General features: G+C 48.2%; 2 protein-coding genes across 2 annotated transcripts in view; one reads left to right on the forward strand and one right to left on the reverse strand.

The window, feature by feature from the left end:
• Positions 1–19,816, reverse strand: part of LOC144128115 (uncharacterized) — a 535,742-nt gene that overhangs the window by 184,334 nt on the left and 331,592 nt on the right. The gene's annotated exons all lie outside the window — the stretch shown is intronic.
• Positions 4,711–9,986, forward strand: LOC144130238 (uncharacterized). Its single transcript, XM_077664211.1, has 2 exons — positions 4,711–5,789; positions 9,795–9,986. The coding sequence occupies exons 1-2, from the start codon at positions 4,902–4,904 to the stop codon at positions 9,936–9,938; spliced, it is 1,032 nt and encodes a 343-aa protein (XP_077520337.1). The 5' UTR covers positions 4,711–4,901; the 3' UTR covers positions 9,939–9,986.

A 19,816-nucleotide genomic window follows, 5' to 3' on the forward strand; every position in this document is an offset into this window, starting at 1 on the left:
TCAGCGTCGTTTACAGTAACCACCGATCCAAGCGCATTTTGATGAAAACGCCGACACTGAAGTTCATACCGACGCAACGTGGGCCTAGGCACCATCCTCGTTCAAAAAAGGGACGGGCTGGAGAAAGTCATCGCATATGCTAGTCGTTCCCTTTCCGAGGCCGAGGCTAACTATTCGACAACTGGGAAAGAGTGCCTTGCCATCATCTGGGCTACGTCAAGTTGCGCCTCTACCTTTATAGACAACTGTTCAAGGTGGTCAGTGATCACCACGCGCTGTGCTGGCTTGCCAATTTGAAGCACACCTCTGGCCACTTCGCTCGATGGAGTCTGCACATCCAGGAGTTTGATTTCACCGTCGTTTACTCTGACGCAAACACTCCGACGCCGATTTCCTCCCACGAGACCCTGTAGATACACCACCGCCGGACGACGATGAGGACGCCTTCCTGGGACACATCAGCCCCAGCTCTTTTGCTCAGCAGCAACGCTTGGAATCCTACCTAAAACAACTAATCGAGTACCTGGAAGGCAAGGTTTATTCACCCCCGCTTCATTCAGGCGAGGACTGTATTCCTTCTGTGTGCAGATTGAGGTCCTTGTGAAGAACTTTGCAACGAGCAAAACAGCCTACCTCCTTGTTGTACCTGCTTGTCTCCGCGAAGAACTACACGCTTTACACGACCAGACGACAGCTGGACATCTCGGGTTTACTCGCACCCACCGCCACATTCAAGTCACGTATTACTGGCCACGACTGTCTGTCGTTGCCACACATTATGTGAAAACCGGCCGAGATTCTCGGCGACGAAAGACCTCCCACCCGACCAGCAGGATTTCTGAACCGTAATGTTTAGATCCGCAGCCATTGATATGGTAGATAATATGAAGGTGTTAGGGGTATATTTTACTTCAACTTTACAATGGAATGATCATGTAAACAGTCTAATCAGCAAACTGAGCTGCATAATTGGAATTTTAAATCGCAACCGCTGTACTCTCCTAAAAAAAGTTAAACTAATGGTCTACAACGCTCTATTTGTCTCCCACCTAAACTACTCTCATTTAGTTTGGGGAACATCAACAATAACTAATGTGTTGAAGCTTGAAAGGCTACAGAAAAAAATAGTGCGAATAATTGGAAACGTTGAATACACAGGGTCTTCTTCACATATCTCTGCTTCGCTTAATTTATTGAAAGTAAGAAATATATACGAATACAAGTTATGCAGGCAGTATCGTATAAGTATGCAATGAGCGAGCACAGTTTTTATGAAAATGGCGGAATTAAGACCCAATTATCTCACCTACAGCACCAGAGCTCCAGAACGATGGAAAGTTCCAAAATGTCGTACTGCCTATGGACAACAAACACTCCAGTATAATCTTCCGCGATTATTGAATGCTGCAGAAAAAGGAGGTGCTGATTTATTCAATATGTCTCTTCCAAATATGTACAAATATTTTGCTATTCATACTCATTTTTGTGAATGAATGAAGGTCTATCCTTATGTTCAATTACATTACATTGTTTCATTATCGAAAAAAAAGTTTTCTTCCAGGCGTCCAAATACAGTGCTCCATTGAAACTCTTATTTATGCTTATTTTATTGTCTGATGCGATACAGTGCTGTTTTTCTTTTCTCTTTGCAACAAAAAAATGTGACTGTCCACTGCCCCACTCTGCTGTTCTATACACTGTAAGGGGGCGGAAGATTTTTCAAGCCGCAAATGTACGGCTTTTCCCTCCACCTCCTTCCACTTCTTTGTGGAGAGTAAAACTTGTATGTATGTATGTAACCACATTAAACTCCCCTCAAGACCCTTTAAGGAGATCTGTAAAGACTTGCTCGGCCCTTTTCCAAAGTCAACGTATGGAAATATTTAAAGTGGATCATCATAGCAACCCACTACCTGACCCACTACGCGAAGGCAAAAGCCCTACCGAACGAAACAGCAGCAGAAGTCTCCAAATTTTTCGTGGAACGCATTCTTCTGCGACACGGCGCCCCCGCAGATGTGCTCATCACGGACAGAGGAGCAGCATTCACGGCGGAACTAACGCAAGCCATCCTGCGTTACGGCCAAACCAGCCACTGAAGACAACTGCGTACCATCCGCAGAACAACGGACTGACCGAACGCCTGAACAAAACATCGCCGATATGCTCGCCATGCATGTCGACGCCGAACATAAGACCTGCGACGTCATACTGCTTTACGTCGTCTTCGCTTACAACCGCGCAGTGGAGGAGACCACCAAGATGACGCCATTTAGGCTCGTCCATGGCAGGGAGGCCAAGACCACGCTAGACGCCATGCTACCAAACGTTACCGAAGAAAACAACGTCGACGTCACCGCCTAACTTCAACCTACGGAAGCGCTTCGAAGGCTTGCCCGATTACGGATCAGAGACCAGTAGCAGACCGATGCCAGACACTACAACCTACGAAGACGCAACGCGGAACACAAGCCAGGAGACCAAGTCCGGGTTTCGACGCCCATTCGCTGCTATGGATTGAGTGAAAAGCTTTTGTGCCGCTATTTCGACCCGTAAAAGGTTCTTCGTCGGCTAGGTCAACTGAATTTTGAAGTAATCCCTGACACAATGGCTGCATTCCAGTGAGGCAGCGTACAACCAAACCTTGTCCATGCCGTGCGTCTGAAGCCTTATTAAGCGCGCTAAAGGACGCTGCATTTTCACACTGTTTATTTTCGCGCGATCCGTTTCAGTTGTTGCTAGTCGCATTATTTGTTTTAATGAATCAGATCGATGCTTCTTTGGGAGGTTAGTAACCCCGCGAATCTTTGCAGTGTTTGTTCATTCTTCAAATCTGCCGCCACGCCGCTTTATCGCTTTGTTTGCGACGCAAGACGCGACCAGATTTATCTCGATTGATCGCATCCAGGCAGAGGTGATTCTACGTTGTTCCAGAGTGTTCTAGTGGCTCCGCACGCTTTATCTCGAAAGTCCGCTATCAGCTTTAAATTGAGCACGGCTAGCAGCGGCGATCATTTTATTCGACGACTTTTGGTAACTCCTACCAAAAAGCACTTTATCATAGCACGGGATGCCACGGCTGTGGCTCAGTGGTATGAAGCGTACGAAAACAAAGAATGCCCATTTTCGGCGGCGTTGGTCAGAATCCCTCTCTGCGCTCGTGGTTGCAAAGTTTCCTTATTTTTAGTACCGTCAAATGAATTTCGGAAGGTTTCGCTTCAGTCTGCTGAATGTGGGAGCTGGATGAATTTCTGTGCTAAAACTGTATTAGGGAGCTCTTTACGGTCATTATTTAAAGAATAATAAAATATCGGGGCGCTGTAAGACTGGGACGCTTTTTTCGACAACATTTGAGAGGCAGAGAGCGCCGTGATGCGTCGAAGGTCAGCTGGTGATACACAAAGCAAAAAAGCGACGTACCGTATCGCCGAATGCTAAAGCTAAATGTCATCAACGAGGGGCAAGCACTGCTAAGCGAGAAGGCCTGCCAAAGCATCGACGCTGATCCTTCTGTTAGTGGCAAAATTTGGTTTCAGCGCCGCTGCACTAACTGTAAGATGCGGGCATAGTCATCTAAAAGAATTAGCGTGTTCGATTGAACGAAGCCGGCATAAATTGGGTTGTCCGCCCAGCCGCAAACACCACCAGGGGCGCGGTTTTCCTCCGGCGCGGACACCTCGAGGAAACACGACCATTTCGATCCGACATTAGGTCATGTCCTCATAAAAGAGAGACATTATATGCTGGATGAATCGCTTATCTTCAAGAAAGTCACGCTTCCGTGCACGGTGACACACTTCCTAGTTTTGTTAGCCAGGAAGCCGCTCTGTTACACGCCTGTACATGAGAATGAGTCAACCTGTGTACACACACATGACGCGGCCAATCCTTTCCTTTAATTCTATTTAAAACGCCGCATTTTCTAGCACAAATTCTCACTGAACAAGATGACAAGTCTTAAGTCTTAACAAGCACGCGCTCACGTTTCCCCGCTGAGCGGTATACGAGCACAGTGACATCACGACTAAAAGATTTAAAGAATAGTGGCGCCATGCGTACTCATAGCAATGTGAAAATATATGGCAATAAAGAATAATATATCTGGCATTCTGCAGTGGTAACCAGGTCTCATAATAAACGGCACATCTCCAACCAAAAACTTTAAGTTTAACCCAACGTTTCGAAGCCGACTCGGCTCCTTCATCAGGGGTGACGAGGGCAGTAGCTAGCGTCTTTAAGTATGAAGGGGAGGAAGGGCTCAAAGCAACGAAAGCTGTGATGCGAAATGAGTGGGGGAGGGGCAGGGGGGTATTGGCTGTTATTCACGCTGGCGCACTGCAGGGAGGTGGTGAATGGCGACTTTTTTTCGTTGAAGTCCCTGGGCATATACTGGGGGCAGGTTTCCTTTTCTGCGGTTGATGTTGTTCGGGGTGGATCGAGTGTGCCAGGAGTCGAGAAAGAGCGTTTTGTGGTAATTTGTTTCGGTTACGAGGATGCTGGTTTCTTCTAAGTTGATTCTATGGTCTGAGTCCTCGGAGTGTTCGGCTACAGGATTGCTTTGTCTTGTGAAGTTGCGGACGTCATTTTTATGTTGCCGAATTCTTTGAGATTTTTGGTTTCGCCGACGTAGCTTGCGTCGCAGTCGGCGCAAGGAATTTTGTAGACAATTCCCTGGGATCTTTCTCTCAGCGGATGGCCCATCCACCATTTCGGCGCAGCAAGCTGCCCTTTTTCAAGTCGTTGAAAGCCGGCGCCGCCGCCGGCAGAACGCACGAGGAGCTGCAACGCCCAAGACTCCTCTCGACAAATCAGCAACGGGAGACGCTCGCGCTCCGTCTTCTAAAGGTCCACAAAAGTCATTTTCACGAGTCTCCAAGTGGACGCCGAAGCCGACGGTCAGGATGAACCCTGACGATTACGTGATCGTGCTGCGGCCACGCAGTACGGTCGCCCTCAAGACAGCATTCCAGCAAGGTGAGCTCGGCGCTGCCATTTCGGAACTCATCGGCAGACAGCATATGAATGCGATTACAATTTCTCCCAATTGGGAGCAAAACATTATCGTCTGCGGCACGCAGAACCCCGAGGTAGCTCAAAAGCTTCTGACGGACATCCAAATTACAACCAGCAAAGGATCGCTCCCACTTCACGGACACCTCAAGCTCACCGGTGATGTGTGTCGTGGTGTGATTTCTGTGCATAACCTTGAAACCAGCGAATCCTTGAAACATAGTGTGCAGTGGCGCGGTGGTGATTTAGTCCATGTGCGCAAGCTGGGAAAATCGAATGTAGCTGTGTTGACTTTCGAGGGACGCAGCGTTCCGCGTTACGTCCATTATAATGCAGAACTGACTCCCGTCAAGGAGTATAAAAAAACGGTGCCAGCGTGCTACCGTTGCGGCACACTGGGGCACCGGGTGGACAACTGTCCCACCCCGGTCAAGGAAAGATGCGGCCTTTGTGGTCAAAACGTGGGGCTTGGTACTGAGGGGATGGCCCCCCACGTCTGCAACCCTATGTGCTTAATCTGCGGGGGCCCGCACCTCACCAGCTCCCGCGAATGCACCGCCAAATTCATCAAGCTGCCGCAGCCAGGGCCCAGGACGCCATCCAAGGGAGCCAATTCCGGCGCTACACGGGGAGGGCGGCAGCAAAACAACCAGAAGACGCCACGACGTGGCGTGATGCCTCCCCCAGGCAAGACAGCAACGGTAACGCCACCACCCGGAGCAGCGGAGTTCCCAGCTCTCGGCGCTTCACCTGGCGGAGCCGCCTGCAACCAACCCAAGGTAGGCAGCTGGGCGAGGGTCGCCTCCTCTTCTTCCCCTCCTCCCTCCTCCCCCACCAGCACCGCCGAGACGCAAGAACTCAAGCGCGAGCTCGCCCTCTTGCGAGCTCAAAACGAAAAACTAGCCAGCGAGCTTAACTCGCTCAAAGCCAAATTCCCTACTCAGCCCGCGTCGAGCGAAGAGGAAGAAAATATCACAGACAGGGAGATTCCTACTAATGTGGAGAGTCGCGCCGCGGCCCTGGAGAGCCGGGTGACCGCAATTGAAACACAATTGGCTGACCTCCCCCAAATTATCCACGATACCATTGCGCGTCAGGTGGAGAGTGTCATCGCACAGGTGACCCAAGCAGTAACTCACATTATCCAAAAATGGATAAAAGACAATCCGCGCGTCCTTAAACGCGTAGGGCCCATCAGGGACGATAACCGCCCCTCCAAATTCAACAGAGTTATTCCCGATGAATTTGACTTCTCGGAAGACTCCTCCACGTCTGCGCCGGGCACTAGCGGACTGGGGAGTCTTAACAACGTAACCCCACCCTCTGCCTCCGACCATGGCCCCCAACCCTAAGTCGCGAGCAAGAGCAACTCAGCCGCTTACAATAACGCAGTGGAACTGCCGAGGTCTCAAGAACCGCACGAAGCGGACTCATCTGCGCATCTATCTTGAGACCTTTGAGTTTCTCGTCGCCGTGGTTGCCCTTCAGGAACCCGGCGCCGGTGCCAAACTCACAAACTACACTACATTTCAACACAACCCGCAGACATGTATACTTGTTCACAAGCAGTATACTGCGCAGGAAGTCACGCTCCCCACAACACCGCCTTTCCCATACACGATGGTGTCCGTGCTGCCCCTAAAGCGGTCTGACCCACCTGTACACATTCTAAACATTTACTGCCCACCTAAACTTAAGAACGTCACGTTCAATGAAATTTTCACCCAAGCAATGCAGGTGGCGGGAAGGGATCCCCTTCTGATCGTCGGCGACTTCAACGCCCCGAGCAGGCTATGGGGGTACCCTCGGGAGGACAGACGTGGGCGGAAGCTTGCGGAACTTCTTTCCACACTTGGACTTACTTTACACACTGATCCCGCCAACCCAACACGAGTCGGAAATTCGATTCAACGAGATACTTGCCCGGACCTCACATTTACACGCAACATACGCCATGCCGACTGGCTGAATACAGAGGACACTCTGGGTAGTGATCACTGTATAATCAACACCACCATTTACATGCGTCCCCTGAAACGCCCACTAACACAAGCTCGTGTACCGGACTGGACGACTTTCCGCACATCTCTACCTATCGTAGATCCCCTCCAGTCGGGATACGACGCATGGTCCAAATCGCTCACGTCTACACTCAGGCAACACGAGAAGCAGATACAGCTCACAGAAACACAAACGGACGTGGACAACCACTTGCTCCACCTTTGGGAGGCCCGCCGCAGCCTCACCAAACGATGGAAGAAACAGAAACATAACAGACGCCTAAAGAAACGCATCCTCGAACTCACACAACAAGCAGCGGAATATGCTACTCAGCTAGCCGACACTAACTGGGTGGACCGGTGCAACGCGGCTGCGCGCCAGATGTCTGGCCGCAACACGTGGCGCCTATTCCGCGCTCTCATCGATCCAATACAAACACGCACGGAAACCCAACGCCACACACATAGGGCATTGCACAACTTTACAGGAACGACAACACAGCTAGCGCACACGCTCAGGGATCGATACCTTTGTACCACTAAGGACCCCCGGCAGGCGGCGTACTCGTATGCAGGCGAAGAGAACGCGGAGCTGGACAAGCCGTTCCAGCTCCACGACCTCCGGGCGGCCTTAAGCAAGATGAAGCGGGGCACTGCACCTGGGCGCGACAAGGTTACGGTCAAGCTTTTGGCCAACCTTCCCGACGGAGCCTACACCGCGCTCCTCAAATACATCAATAGCATTTGGGACGGAGAGACTCCTCTTCCTCTCGATTGGAAATCGGCTCTCGTGACCTTCATTCCGAAGGCCGGCAAACCTATCGATGTGGAGAACCTTCGCCCCATCTCTCTGACGTCTTGTGTCGGCAAGCTGATGGAGACGATGGTGCGCGACAGACTCTCCGATTATCTCGAAACGCAGCACATTTTCGCGGACACCATGTTCGGTTTTCGTCCTCACAAGTCAGCACAGGATATACTTCTGCAGCTCCACCACGACATCTTAGATCCTGTCGAATGTCCCCAAAACGACAAGGTGGTCCTGGCCTTGGATCTTAAAGGCGCATTCGACAACGTCAAACATTCAGTAATCCTGGACCACCTCAGTAACACCAACTGTGGCCACAAAACATTCCATTACATAAGTCAATTTCTTACAGACCGTCAAGCCTATATACGCATACAAGATGCGGAACACGGGCCATACACCATCGGCTCGAGGGGAACACCTCAAGGCGCGGTCCTGTCTCCCCTGCTCTTCAATTTGGCAATGCTTCGCCTTCCCTCCAAATTGTCTTCTCTGCCCGGGATACATCACGCTCTTTATGCGGATGACATTACAATCTGGGCCACGCAAGGCAACCTGGGCCACATGGAGTCCTGCCTGCAAGCAGCAGCGACCCTAGTCGACGACTACGCGGCCTACTGCGGACTCCAGTGCGCCCCAGCTAAATCAGAATTTGTGCACTTACGTCCCTCCCCCCGGGACACAACTCCGCTTCGCATCAGTCTCCCCTCGGGACCGATCCGGGAGGCCAAGGAGATCCGCGTCCTTGGCCTCTTCATACACCACCAACGCAGAGTCGACACCACCATAGCCAAACTTTGCACGGTGGGAGACCAGGTGGGCCGAATGGTCCGCCGGGTCTCAAACAAGCGGGGCGGATTACGAAGCAAGGATGCACTGCGGCTTGCCCATGCTTTCGTAACGAGTAGAATCCTCTACTCAACTCCCTACTTGCACCTGCGCAAACATGATGATGACCAACTGGAGGTCATCCTGCGGAAAGTCATCAAGCGGGCTCTCGATCTTCCGATCGCCACGTCCAACCAGAGGCTTCTGGCCTTGGGCGTGGTGAACACATTTCGGGAGCTTCGAGAGGCCCACTTATGCAACCAATACACGCGTCTTGCACAGACCACATCCGGTCGCCGCCTCTTGGACCGGCTACACATCAAACACGACTACCACATTGAGGAAAGGGAGAGAGTGCCAGAACCCTGGAGACGCGCCCTCCGGGTCCGACCCCTTCCCCGCAACATGTCCAGTGAAGACCATAGCGGTCGTCGCCAGGCGCGCGCGGAAGCGTTGGCGCGATACTATGGTAACCAAGAACATGTGTATTACGTAGACGTTGCCGGCCCACACCACGGGGGGTGGTACACGGCCGCAGTCGTACACAACACAAACACAGTTAACGGGCTCACTTTCAAAGCCTACAGCGCAACACACGCGGAGGAGATTGCCATTGCTCTGGCTCTCACGAATCCCAAGTCAAAACACATCATCACCGACTCGCGAGGGGCCTGTCGGAACTACGAGTTGGGCTGGGCTCCCCCGCTTGCCTGGCGCATACTGGAATATCGCTGTCGATCTGAAGATCCAACTCCACGCAACCTGATTTGGGCCCCCGGTCACCAGGGCCTCCAGGGAAACGAACAGGCCGATCAGGCCGCCCGCGCACTCTCTCCCCGGGCTATCTCCCTGTCCTTGGAAGGGTACTCCCAATCAGACAATCTGGCCATTACATTCAAACAAATCACCGATTACTACAAGGAGGAGCACCGGCGCTACCCGGCCCCTTGTAAGGGTCTGGATCGCGCTGACGAGCGCCTCCTCATCAAAATTCTCACTAACACTGTACTGTGCCCGGCGGTGCTTAAACACTTCAATACATCCTTTGATGGCACGTGCCAGTTCTGTGGGGAGGTGTCTGACACCTTCCACATGGTTTGGGCGTGTCAATCTAACCCATCTATCCCCCCCAACCCCAACCCCACCAGAGAGGACTGGGAGGCGGCCCTGCTCGGCTGTCAAGACCTGAAGAGCCAAAAGGCCTTGGTTCAACGGACGCGGGCGGCGTTGCTTGCCAATGGGGCCCCGGAATAGGGGCTCCACCTAGTACTGTGAGGGGAAAGGGCCAATAGGGTCCTACCCCAATCACCTTTCTGTAAAAAATTTATTGCTTATAAATGTTTTTCACCACCACCACCGGTCTTTATGAACAGGTAGGCAAAGTGCAACAGTGTTTGTGGTCTTGTGCGCCACCTGGAGACCCCCTTTCTTCAGGAATCGGGCGATGGTTTCGCCGACACCTCCGAAATAAGGTACAGTGACGTATTTTGGTGGTGGCGTTGGTCTCTGTGCGTTGATTTCTTGGCGCATGTTGTCATAGTTTTGACGCCGAATGGTTTTTTGAATAAAGTTTTTTGGCTAGCCGTTCATGAAGAGTTCTTCGAATATCGTGCGTTGCTCTCTTTTTCTGTCAAGTTCTGTGCTTGGTCTGCAGATGAGACTGAGATGTGCAGTTTATTATAAGTCTTGAAACCAAACCAGACAGGCAAATCTGTCAAAGTGTTGAGTTTTTTTTTAACCGAGTCTCCCGATTTTTGTGTTGTACTTTGCGGTGTTCTTTTGTTTTTGATATAGTGGCGTTCGAGACTCGATGCACCGTGCTCGACCCCTTTCGTCACCAAATGAGCGCTAGTGAAATGGGGAGTTTGCTCCATTCGACTCATTTCTTGCCACACAAGGCGAAAACACGTGCTTTTTGAAGCTGTCGCCAATTACGTGTCCGCAGAAGGGTCTCGCCCATTCACAATGGTCGGCTTTATTTTGTATTGTACACAGGCCACGACAAGGAACGTAGTAAAGGCTGTAAATAAAAGCCTTTCAGCGTGCAGACTTTTTCATTGAGTGAGCAGGTGAGAACCATGACCACTCGATGATGCGGTTCCATCGAGCGGCCGCATTGGTACCAACCGCTGCCTCCACAAGCTGGCAGAACAACAGCGGGCTAACGGGGTCGCATTTCTTACTCTGGCACTGCGGCTTCAATTTTGGATTTCGACATGGTATGTCTGTATGTCTGAGATTTACTTCACCTGAAATAAAATAATCGGAAAAATTTTACGGCCGAGAGTGAGTCTCCAACCCGGGGCGGCGAGAAAACATCCGTTTTACTGGTTACTGCATTAGACAACTGCAACACCGCCACAGCCGCACTTTCTGCGTCCTAAAATACCAGTCTATTGCGCTGTGTTTTTGATATCGTCGTCTTCTTCAACTGCATCCCTGCTCAACGAAACCGAACACCGAAACAGCACTGAAAACCGATGTGCAAGCGCTCCTAGTTGCATTGGGCGAAACCAACCTAAACCATCCAAAATTTGTTTTTGTGCCACTGTTTACCTGTGTGATGCGCTGCGCTTTTAACAAAGCTGGCGGAATTCCTTAGGTTGGTGTAAGGCATTAAAGAATGCAACTGATCTTCTGCGCAAGCTCTGAAGTCATTTTTGGGAGGTATTTGTCCATGTGTGGAGAGACCTTTTGCCGGAACTGACACATTAGCGGTTGTAAGTTGTTTTTTTTTTGACAACCTGGAGAGAAGAGTTTGTCCCGGACCTTTCCGCGCCGTTTTCGCAAAGGTGCCGACTTGGTCGTGCTTCAAACCACAGGGAGGAGAAACATAACACAGAAACAACGCACGATATTCAAAGAAATCATCATTAACGGCTACCCAAAAACTTTTATTGAAAAAAACCATTCGACTTCAAAAACACTACAATATGCGCCAAGAAATCAACGCACAAGGACAAGCCCCACCACGAAAATACGTCACTCCACCTTATGTCGGAGGCGTCAGCGAAACCATCGCCCGAATTTGAAAAAAGGGGGTCTCCAGGTTTCGCACAAGCCCACAAACACTGTTGTGCTTTACCTACCTGTCCATAAAGAGCGGCCGCCCAGAGAAAAGGCCCAAGGCATTGTCTACAAAATTCCTTGTGCTGACTGTGACGAAAGCTACTTCGGCGCAACCAAAAATCTCAAAGAAAGAATACGGCAACATAGGAACGACGTCCGCAACTTCACAAGAAAGGGCATTCCTGTAGCCGAACATTCCGCGGACTCAGACCATATAATAAACCTCGAAGAAGCCAACATCCTCGGAACCGAAACAAATTACCAAAAAAGGCTCCTTCTCGAATCCTGGCACAACCAAACCACCCCGAACAACGTTAATCGCACAAAAGGAAACCTGCCTCCAGTATAGGCCCCGGGACTTCTTTCTTAAACTCAACGAAAGCAGGTCACCAATGACCGCTTCGCCACAGTGCGACAACGTGACTCACATCCTTAACCCCCCTTCCACCCCCTCCCCCACGCCTTTCACATCACAGCTTTTGTTCATTTGACAGCCTCCTCCACTCCATACAAAAAGACGCTAGCTACTGCCCTCATACCCCTGTCACACGGCATTCCTCGAAGGCCTTTCCAGCAAAGGCACCTTTTTTCACCAAAGGACCGAAAGCTTAAAGGAGCAGCGACGCACCTACACGGTGTAGCCCAAAGGTGAAACAGTCGTTCAGGCTTAGCACCCGCTGCTGTGCTCGAGGCGGCTGAAATGAGTGTTTTAAAATTAAAGTGGGGTATTCTTTTCATTCGTTGAGCTCAGACAATTTTTTTTATTCTGATAGCTTCCTTAAAAGTATTGCAAGAGCTACCCTCATCATCAGCAGCACGTATTGTGTATTGCCTTCACCACCAGGAGCACTCGGTGTTGCTGCAACACTCACTTTCTTGAAATCTGTGCATAGAATATAAACACCCGCACCAAAAGCAAAGCCACACACACCTTTCGTATTTAAAAAAAAATAGTTTCAAACATTGTTGGCTGTATCTTTTTTTCTTGATTTTACTTTAGACGTTGGATGACACTGCGATCGTAGGTTCTCTAAGGCCGCGCCTTTGGTCTCCAAAGGTCTCTGACGAGCGCCTTCGCCTCCAAGGCCCTTAGCGGCAAAGAGGCAACATTTGTGTCATATAGCTGCACACCTTACGTCTTTGGATATAAGGTTTAGTTTATGGGGGTTTAACATCCGAAAGCGACTCAAGCTGTGAGGGACGCTGTAGTGAAGGGCTCTGGAAATTTCGACCAACTGGGGTTCTTTAACATGCGCTGACGTCGCACAGTACACAGGCCTCTAGAATTTCGCCTCCATCGAAATTCGACCTTTAGATATAAGGACCTGATTCTTAAAGGCCTTTGCGTTGCCCGTGTGACAGAGGTATCAGCCACCCCTGATGAAGGAGCCGAGCCAGCTTCGAAACTTTGCGTTAAAATTAAATTTTTTGGTTGGAGACATAGACTTTATATGAGTCTTCAAACCAAACCAGATAGGCAAATCTGTCAAAATGTTCTATTTTCATTCAACAAGCAATCATGGTCTGCGCTTCACGATTCCAGGAAAAGTAAAAGGAGGAAAAAAAAAGAAAGGCATGCAAAGGTACAGCAGAAGACCCCTCCCCCTTACCACCCCGCAACCAGCTTTCCGTGTAGCTCTGGAAGAAGAATTTTTCCCTACCTATGTACCTGCTCACATCCTTGACCCTTCACATTACCGCCCCTCATCCTTCTTCATCCGTTTGATGCTGCGAACAGTGGGTCTTGTTCTCGCATCTTTTGTGGGAGGAACATTGCTAAAAATGTGTCTGAAAGGTACGGTGAAATTCAAGCAAGTTTTGGTTGAGACGATTCTAAATTCTTTATTTGTTCCAAAATACGCGACAACAGCAATGACATATCGCTTTAAGCATGCTGCTCGAGGACGGTGTGTGATTCCTTCCCCAGTACCGCCGTGTACCAATTAACTGGTTTCCAATGGGCACAAGCTTTTTCGAAGCCTGGTGCTTGATTCCTTTGAGTTAAAGTTCTTGGAAAATGCTCTTTCACCTAACCTAGTGTTGAAGAAAACACTTCATCCATTGCGCTTGGTGCGAGGTTGCTATTGCACTATTAAAACTCATCGTCAGGAAAAGAAAACATTTCTAAGAAATGAATACCCAAGATTCTTCACTCGATGTATCATCCAAAACCGAAAAGGAAGCAACGCAAACAACTCTATATGCTTGCACTAAGGACACGCCAGTGGCAAAAACACGCATGCAGTTCGCCCGCAAAAGGTGTCAGCGAAAGCTTGGCCAGTATTGCACCATCTTTGTTTATTTCGCTTTTTGCCATTACAGAAAGCGTGGGTGACGAAATAAAAGTGGTTCACAATAACCGCTTGACGGGCTTCGTCACCCGAAAAAGTCGACGATAACAGCAGCGGCAGTTCTTGCGGCATACAAATAACAATTCGCATCTCAAACATAACAGATTGTGCTATAATGCAGGTAGGGGGTAAGATATATTAAACAATGACAAGGAAAGAAAAAACGGTCGACATATGTATTTCAGTACTAATACAACCTAATCAATAAAAGTTTCACGAAGGGCACGAAAAGACATTGTGTGCATATTGTTATAAAGAGAAGAGTTAAAACATCTTGGTAGTATATATTTCTGCATAGCAAAACCATAGTTTGTTCTACATCTGGGTACCGAAAACATTTCAGCGTTTCTAGTGGTATACGGCGTGTTGTGTGGTACCAGCTGCACAATACGGGACAAAAAGGGGTCATCTCTTGCCGTCTGTTTTTTATAAAAACAGGCAAACCTGTACTCAAACAACCTAGGAACTGGAATTATTTTGTATTTTATTCGAATGGGGTGAGTTGGGGCGTCATAGCAGGAATTTGTAATGACTCGTAGCATTTTCTTCTGTTGAAGAAAAAGCTTTTGCAAATCGGACACTGTAGTATTTCCCCATACCAAATAGCAGTACCCTAAGTATGAAAAAAAGAATGCATAGTAAAGGTCAAGATTTGTCTTTGTAGGTAAGATATATTTATGGCGAGAGACGATACCTATGAATTTAGAGAGCTTGATGCAGACCTTGTTTATGTGAGCATCCCATGACATTGACGGGGTAAAGTCTATGCCAAGTGATGTGAATGATTCAACATATTCAATTTGTGCGCCACTGAAAAGGATAGGCGGTGCATTCTCTACCAACTTGCTCTTAGCATGAAATATTATCGCCTTTGTTTTTTCCTTATTTACTGTCAAGGAGTTTGAGGATGACCATTCCTTCAGAGCAGTCAATACTGAGTTCGCTGAATCGGTTAATTGGTTAATGTAAGTGGAGGAACAGAACAAAGTGGTGTCATCAGCATAAATAGTAAATTTTATCTCGTTGCTTATATTAGTGATGTCATTTATATATAAGTTATAAAGTATAGGACCCAAGAGACTACCCTGTGGCACTCCATTTGAAATTTGTAGGACATCAGAGCGGCAGTTATTGATGACAACATATTGTGAACGCGAGGACATATATGACTTGAAAAGGTTGAGGGCATGGCCACGTATACCATAATGTTCAAGTTTTGCAAAGAGGGTGTTATGATTGAGGGTATCAAACGCCTTGCTGAAATCTACGAAGATTCCACGAGTGAGCTTCTGGGAGTCAATATTACCTAATATATATTCTTTTTGATCAAGTAATGCATGTTCTGTTGATTTGTTCTTGGTAAACCCGTATTGGCAGTCATTTATAATAGAGTGCTTTAGAAGAAAATTATGAGTTCGATGATGAATTACGCGTTCTGGACCCTTGGAGAAGAAATGTAAGACCGATATGAGCCTGTAATTATTTAAATTATATCTATCCCCCTTTTTGAAGATTACTGCCACCCTAGCAAGTTTCATATCAGCAGGAAAGTGGGCTGTAGTGAGCGCCGTGTTACATATATGCGTTAAGCAGGGAACTATTGAACGCAGGACATACTTTATTGGGCGACTCTGGAGATCGCAAGAGTCGTGTCTCTCAAGTTTTTACAAATAGAGTACACTTCATTTTCATCTGTAGGTTCAAAGAAGAGGGATTGTGAAAGTTTATCACCCAGAAATTTTGGGAAGTCAGGGCTGTGATACCGACTGCCAACGGTAGTAAAAAAATTATTAAAAGCACCGGCCAAACGAGACCCACTCAGGTTAGTTCCATCAACTACTAAACTTGTCATGTTATTTGAATGGAAAGGAAGGAATGCAAACTACACACAAGCCGGTCACCGTTATCGGAAGCCTCCTCTGCCCCTTCAAAGACAGTCACCCAACCGAAAAGACCTAAGGCGTGGTATGGAAAACACCCTGCTTCGAGTACTTGGTATCGTAGGCTGTGAAAACCAATGAAGGCAAATTTAAAAGTCGCGGGAGGATGTTAATCGTTCCCTGGAAATGGCACCCTCTTCTTACACCCGCGATCGGTGCAACTCCCCCAGAGCCGCACCTCGAAGAAGTAATAGTTTGTCAATGGCTTGATAGACAAGAGTTGACGAAAATACAAGTATTCTAAAAATGGTGCGGGCCCAGCGATTGCTGTCTAATCTCTAAGTACCGGAACTGCAACCGGCAGATTTAAAGGCAAAGAGAGAGGATACCGAGAAGTACATAGAAAATCGACAGCAAAAAAATAAAAAGGCGGGGGTAGGCTTGTACCCCATATGCAAAAAAAAATTAATATGTTCGCGCCACTCGTCCGAGAGTGCCTATAAGTGCTGTTGCACATATTCGCAACACGGTAAATTCACTCCCTATTCAGGGCCGCGCGCACGTAGCGTCCTGTAACTAATTAATCCTGCGACTGCCTCATTGCACAAGCGGGCTGGGTGGACAGCCCAGCCGTAGCAATGGAGAAACCCAGTAAGCTTTGAAACCTCGTGATATACGACAATAAATTCCGTTCATTTCTCAGCAAATTTAAATCGTAATCAAGAACATTTAATTAATGTTTGACCCTTCATTGCTGCTCTGGGTAACGGCGTATTTAATTGCATGCCGAACAGATGGCGCATTCTTCAGAATACTTCCCAGCATGCCATTCTATGAAGTCTTCGTTAGCAGTTCATAGTTCACGTACACCATTGATATAACTGCCGAAACTTGCATCGATTACAGCCACGGTAAAGCACTTATCGACGGCGAACAATCGAATCATGGGACACACTTTACCAACTTAGAAAAAAATTTTATGAACTTCAACACTACTAATTGTTACATTGGACAAATCCCCTACTGCCATAAAACGCAGCATCAGGTTTCCGCCTGGCGCTTACAACATTCACTTCAAGGCATCAGTGCTGCACTTTCTTCACATCGACAAAACTTTCGAAGAGCTGTCTGCTATTGAGCCTAATAATATTATTGTTCAAATGTAGTCATTAATACACGATTTTGATATTTTCAATGCACAGTGCAAGGCCCATATACAAGTATCGGTGAGTGAGCTCTAAGTATTAGCATTCCGGGAATTTCATTCCCCCGGAATTTCGGAGTTTCATTGTTTTGCACTGTTAATGCGCACGCAATTCCACTATCACCAATGCCCGTGTGGTCACTACGCACTTGAATTAAAAGTGTACCCTTCAAGCAACAGTCTCCTTATAGTTTCCTCTATATACCTCATAGATGGCATGCGCTTTCTTGTAGCATTTTATGTAGCAGCCCATGGTCCTAGCCTCACTCAGATGGGGGCACTTTTGATAAAAGTGTGCATTCGTACGGCACGGTTCAACCTCCCAAAGCAAACTACCGAAACAGGGACACTGCAGCAAAGACGTGCGCCTTGCGAAAATGCCGAGAGAGGACGCCACGCGCTTCTTGCCAATGTGAGAATGCATGAGCAATAGAGAAACAGCGCAGGTATTCTTTTGCTTCTTTGAAATGTAACATACTTTATATTTGTTTAAAGGTAGTACATTACGCTACCTGAAGCTCTGAGATCTTGTCGATATATTGTAAATTAGGGCTGTGGTGAGCGATAAGGTGTAGTCAAGTGGGGTATTCTTCAGGGCCTCGCCAGAGGCTCCATGCTATCGCAGATTATTGCGGATGGTAAACGCCACATGTAAGCTATATTGATGAAACTTTACAAAATAAAACTTTAAGAAGAGTTTAACATCTTGGCGAGAGAGCTATCCTCTAACTTTTATGCGCGACGAGGTACTAATTTTTATTTTTCATCGCCGTTGACTTACGCGCCGCCGCGCCGCAGGCAGTCACGAGATGGCGCGACCGGTCTTTCGAGGCGCATGGACCAGAATCCTGGGGATGATTATTATATGGTGCCTTATTTATCAGTCCCAATTTCTTTTTGTTGTCTACCGTCTTCTTCTTAGGCTCTTTCCGAAATGATCCCATTGTACACAGGGTACCCTATAGGGCGCTTTCAATGAAACCTCCGAGCATGGCTCATTGACACAGGTAGAGTGTGCTGTCGGGAGAATATCAGACAAGTTTCATAGTATGTAGTGCTTAGAGTGCGAAACTCTACATTTCATGCAGTGCGATGTTGCATCTGTAGCACTGCCATCGTTCTCATCATAGAGCCAGCGTTGCGACACCACCGCGCCGCTGGTCGAGCAACAGCAGGCTTATGACTGGCAACGAGTGAGCAGGCGTGGCTATTCAAGTTCAGTGCAATGGAAAAAGCCAATTACAGTGCCTTTAATTTACGAGTTTTTACTGCACGCATTGGAATGAATTCTTTAAGGAGAAAATCTTACTAGCCCTATTGCGAGCAATGCCGGCGGCGTCTATTGTGTAAGGCACCGAGCCTCTACGGTCTACGGAAATCGAACAAAGTAACGAGCTGACGGTTTAGCATTGCTAGGCACGGAATATTGTGAGCAAGCACGCTTTCAAGGCGTGAGCCTTTCATGGCTCATGAGTGGCGTGGACGGAGATGTAGACGGAAGTTGTCCGCAAAATCATCTGCAAGAACTGTCAATCATAGTTTTATGGTAATTAAAACGTAAAAGTTGACTAAGCAACATTTGATAAGCAACATATATGTAATGATATCTAGTAAAAATGGTAGCTACTGATAGTGACAGTGCAAGCAATAGTGGTAATGACTGTAGTGATGATAGCTGCCAATATTGATGGTAGTGATAGTGATAATCGCAGCTACTGACAGTGGTAGTTAGTGCTAGAGATAGTGAGTCATGATGACAGTGATGATCGCGATAAAAATAGTTGGTATAGCGATGATGACAGCGATCGTAATGGTGATAGCGATGATGACGATAGTGATGATGATAGCGATAGTGATAGTCGGTGATAGCGACGATGATAGTGGTGATTGCGGCAATGATCATGATAGCGAAAAAAGGTGCGTTCGAGTCCCGCGAAGGTCGTGGGTTCACTCCCGCCAGGTTGTGGGTTCGAGTTTTGTGAAGGTCGAGGCTTCACGTCCCGCAAAGACCGTAGGCTTGAGTTCAGTCAAGGCCGTGGCGTCGAGTCCCGTGAATGACGCGGACTCGAGTCCCGCGAAAGTCGTGGATTCGAATCCGCAAAAGCGATGGGTTCGAGTCCCGAAACGGTCGTGAGTTCGAGTCCGGTGAAGGTCATAGGCGCGATTCTCGTGAATGTCGTGGGTGCGATTCCCGTGAATGTCTTGGGTTCGGGTCCTGCGATGGTCGTGGGCTTGAGTGCCGCAACCGTCGTGGGTTCGAGTCACGTGAAGGCAGTGAGAAATTAAAAAGGAAGGGAGAGGAGAGAAAAGGGAAAGGCTGTCGCATTTCCACTCTAAAGCAGACTTAAGTGCGATTCTGCGACTTTTTTGCTGGCGTACATCACCGCTACGTTCAGCTTTTGTGTGAAGTTGAGCCTAAGGGTTTCCTTCTAAGGCGTGCAGTTGGGCTCATGTAGCGTTCATAGGACTCCTTCCCATTGGAGGGGGAGGACCACAAATCATACCTTCAGGCGAGTTGAAACGCTAGGGATGCAATACGAACCACACAGTGTGGCTCAATACAGTTTATTTTAAACAGTTTAGCACGCCTTTTCGTTTTTGTCTTTTCGTCCTTTTGCCTTTCATTCCCTTATGTTGTCCTACCACAATTTTCTTCAATGTACACC

This window comes from Amblyomma americanum, chromosome 4, assembly GCF_052857255.1.
Source record: "Amblyomma americanum isolate KBUSLIRL-KWMA chromosome 4, ASM5285725v1, whole genome shotgun sequence".
In the NCBI taxonomy this organism is placed as follows: Eukaryota; Metazoa; Arthropoda; class Arachnida; order Ixodida; family Ixodidae; genus Amblyomma; species Amblyomma americanum.

Coding starts and splice junctions, on each gene's coding strand:
- LOC144130238 (XM_077664211.1), top strand. CDS start 4,902: ATGAACCCTGACGATTACGTGATCGTGCTGCGGCCACGCAGTACGGTC. Junction 5,790..9,794: donor CCGCCTGCAACCAACCCAAG/GTAGGCAGCTGG, acceptor CAACCCCACCAG/AGAGGACTGGGAGGCGGCCC.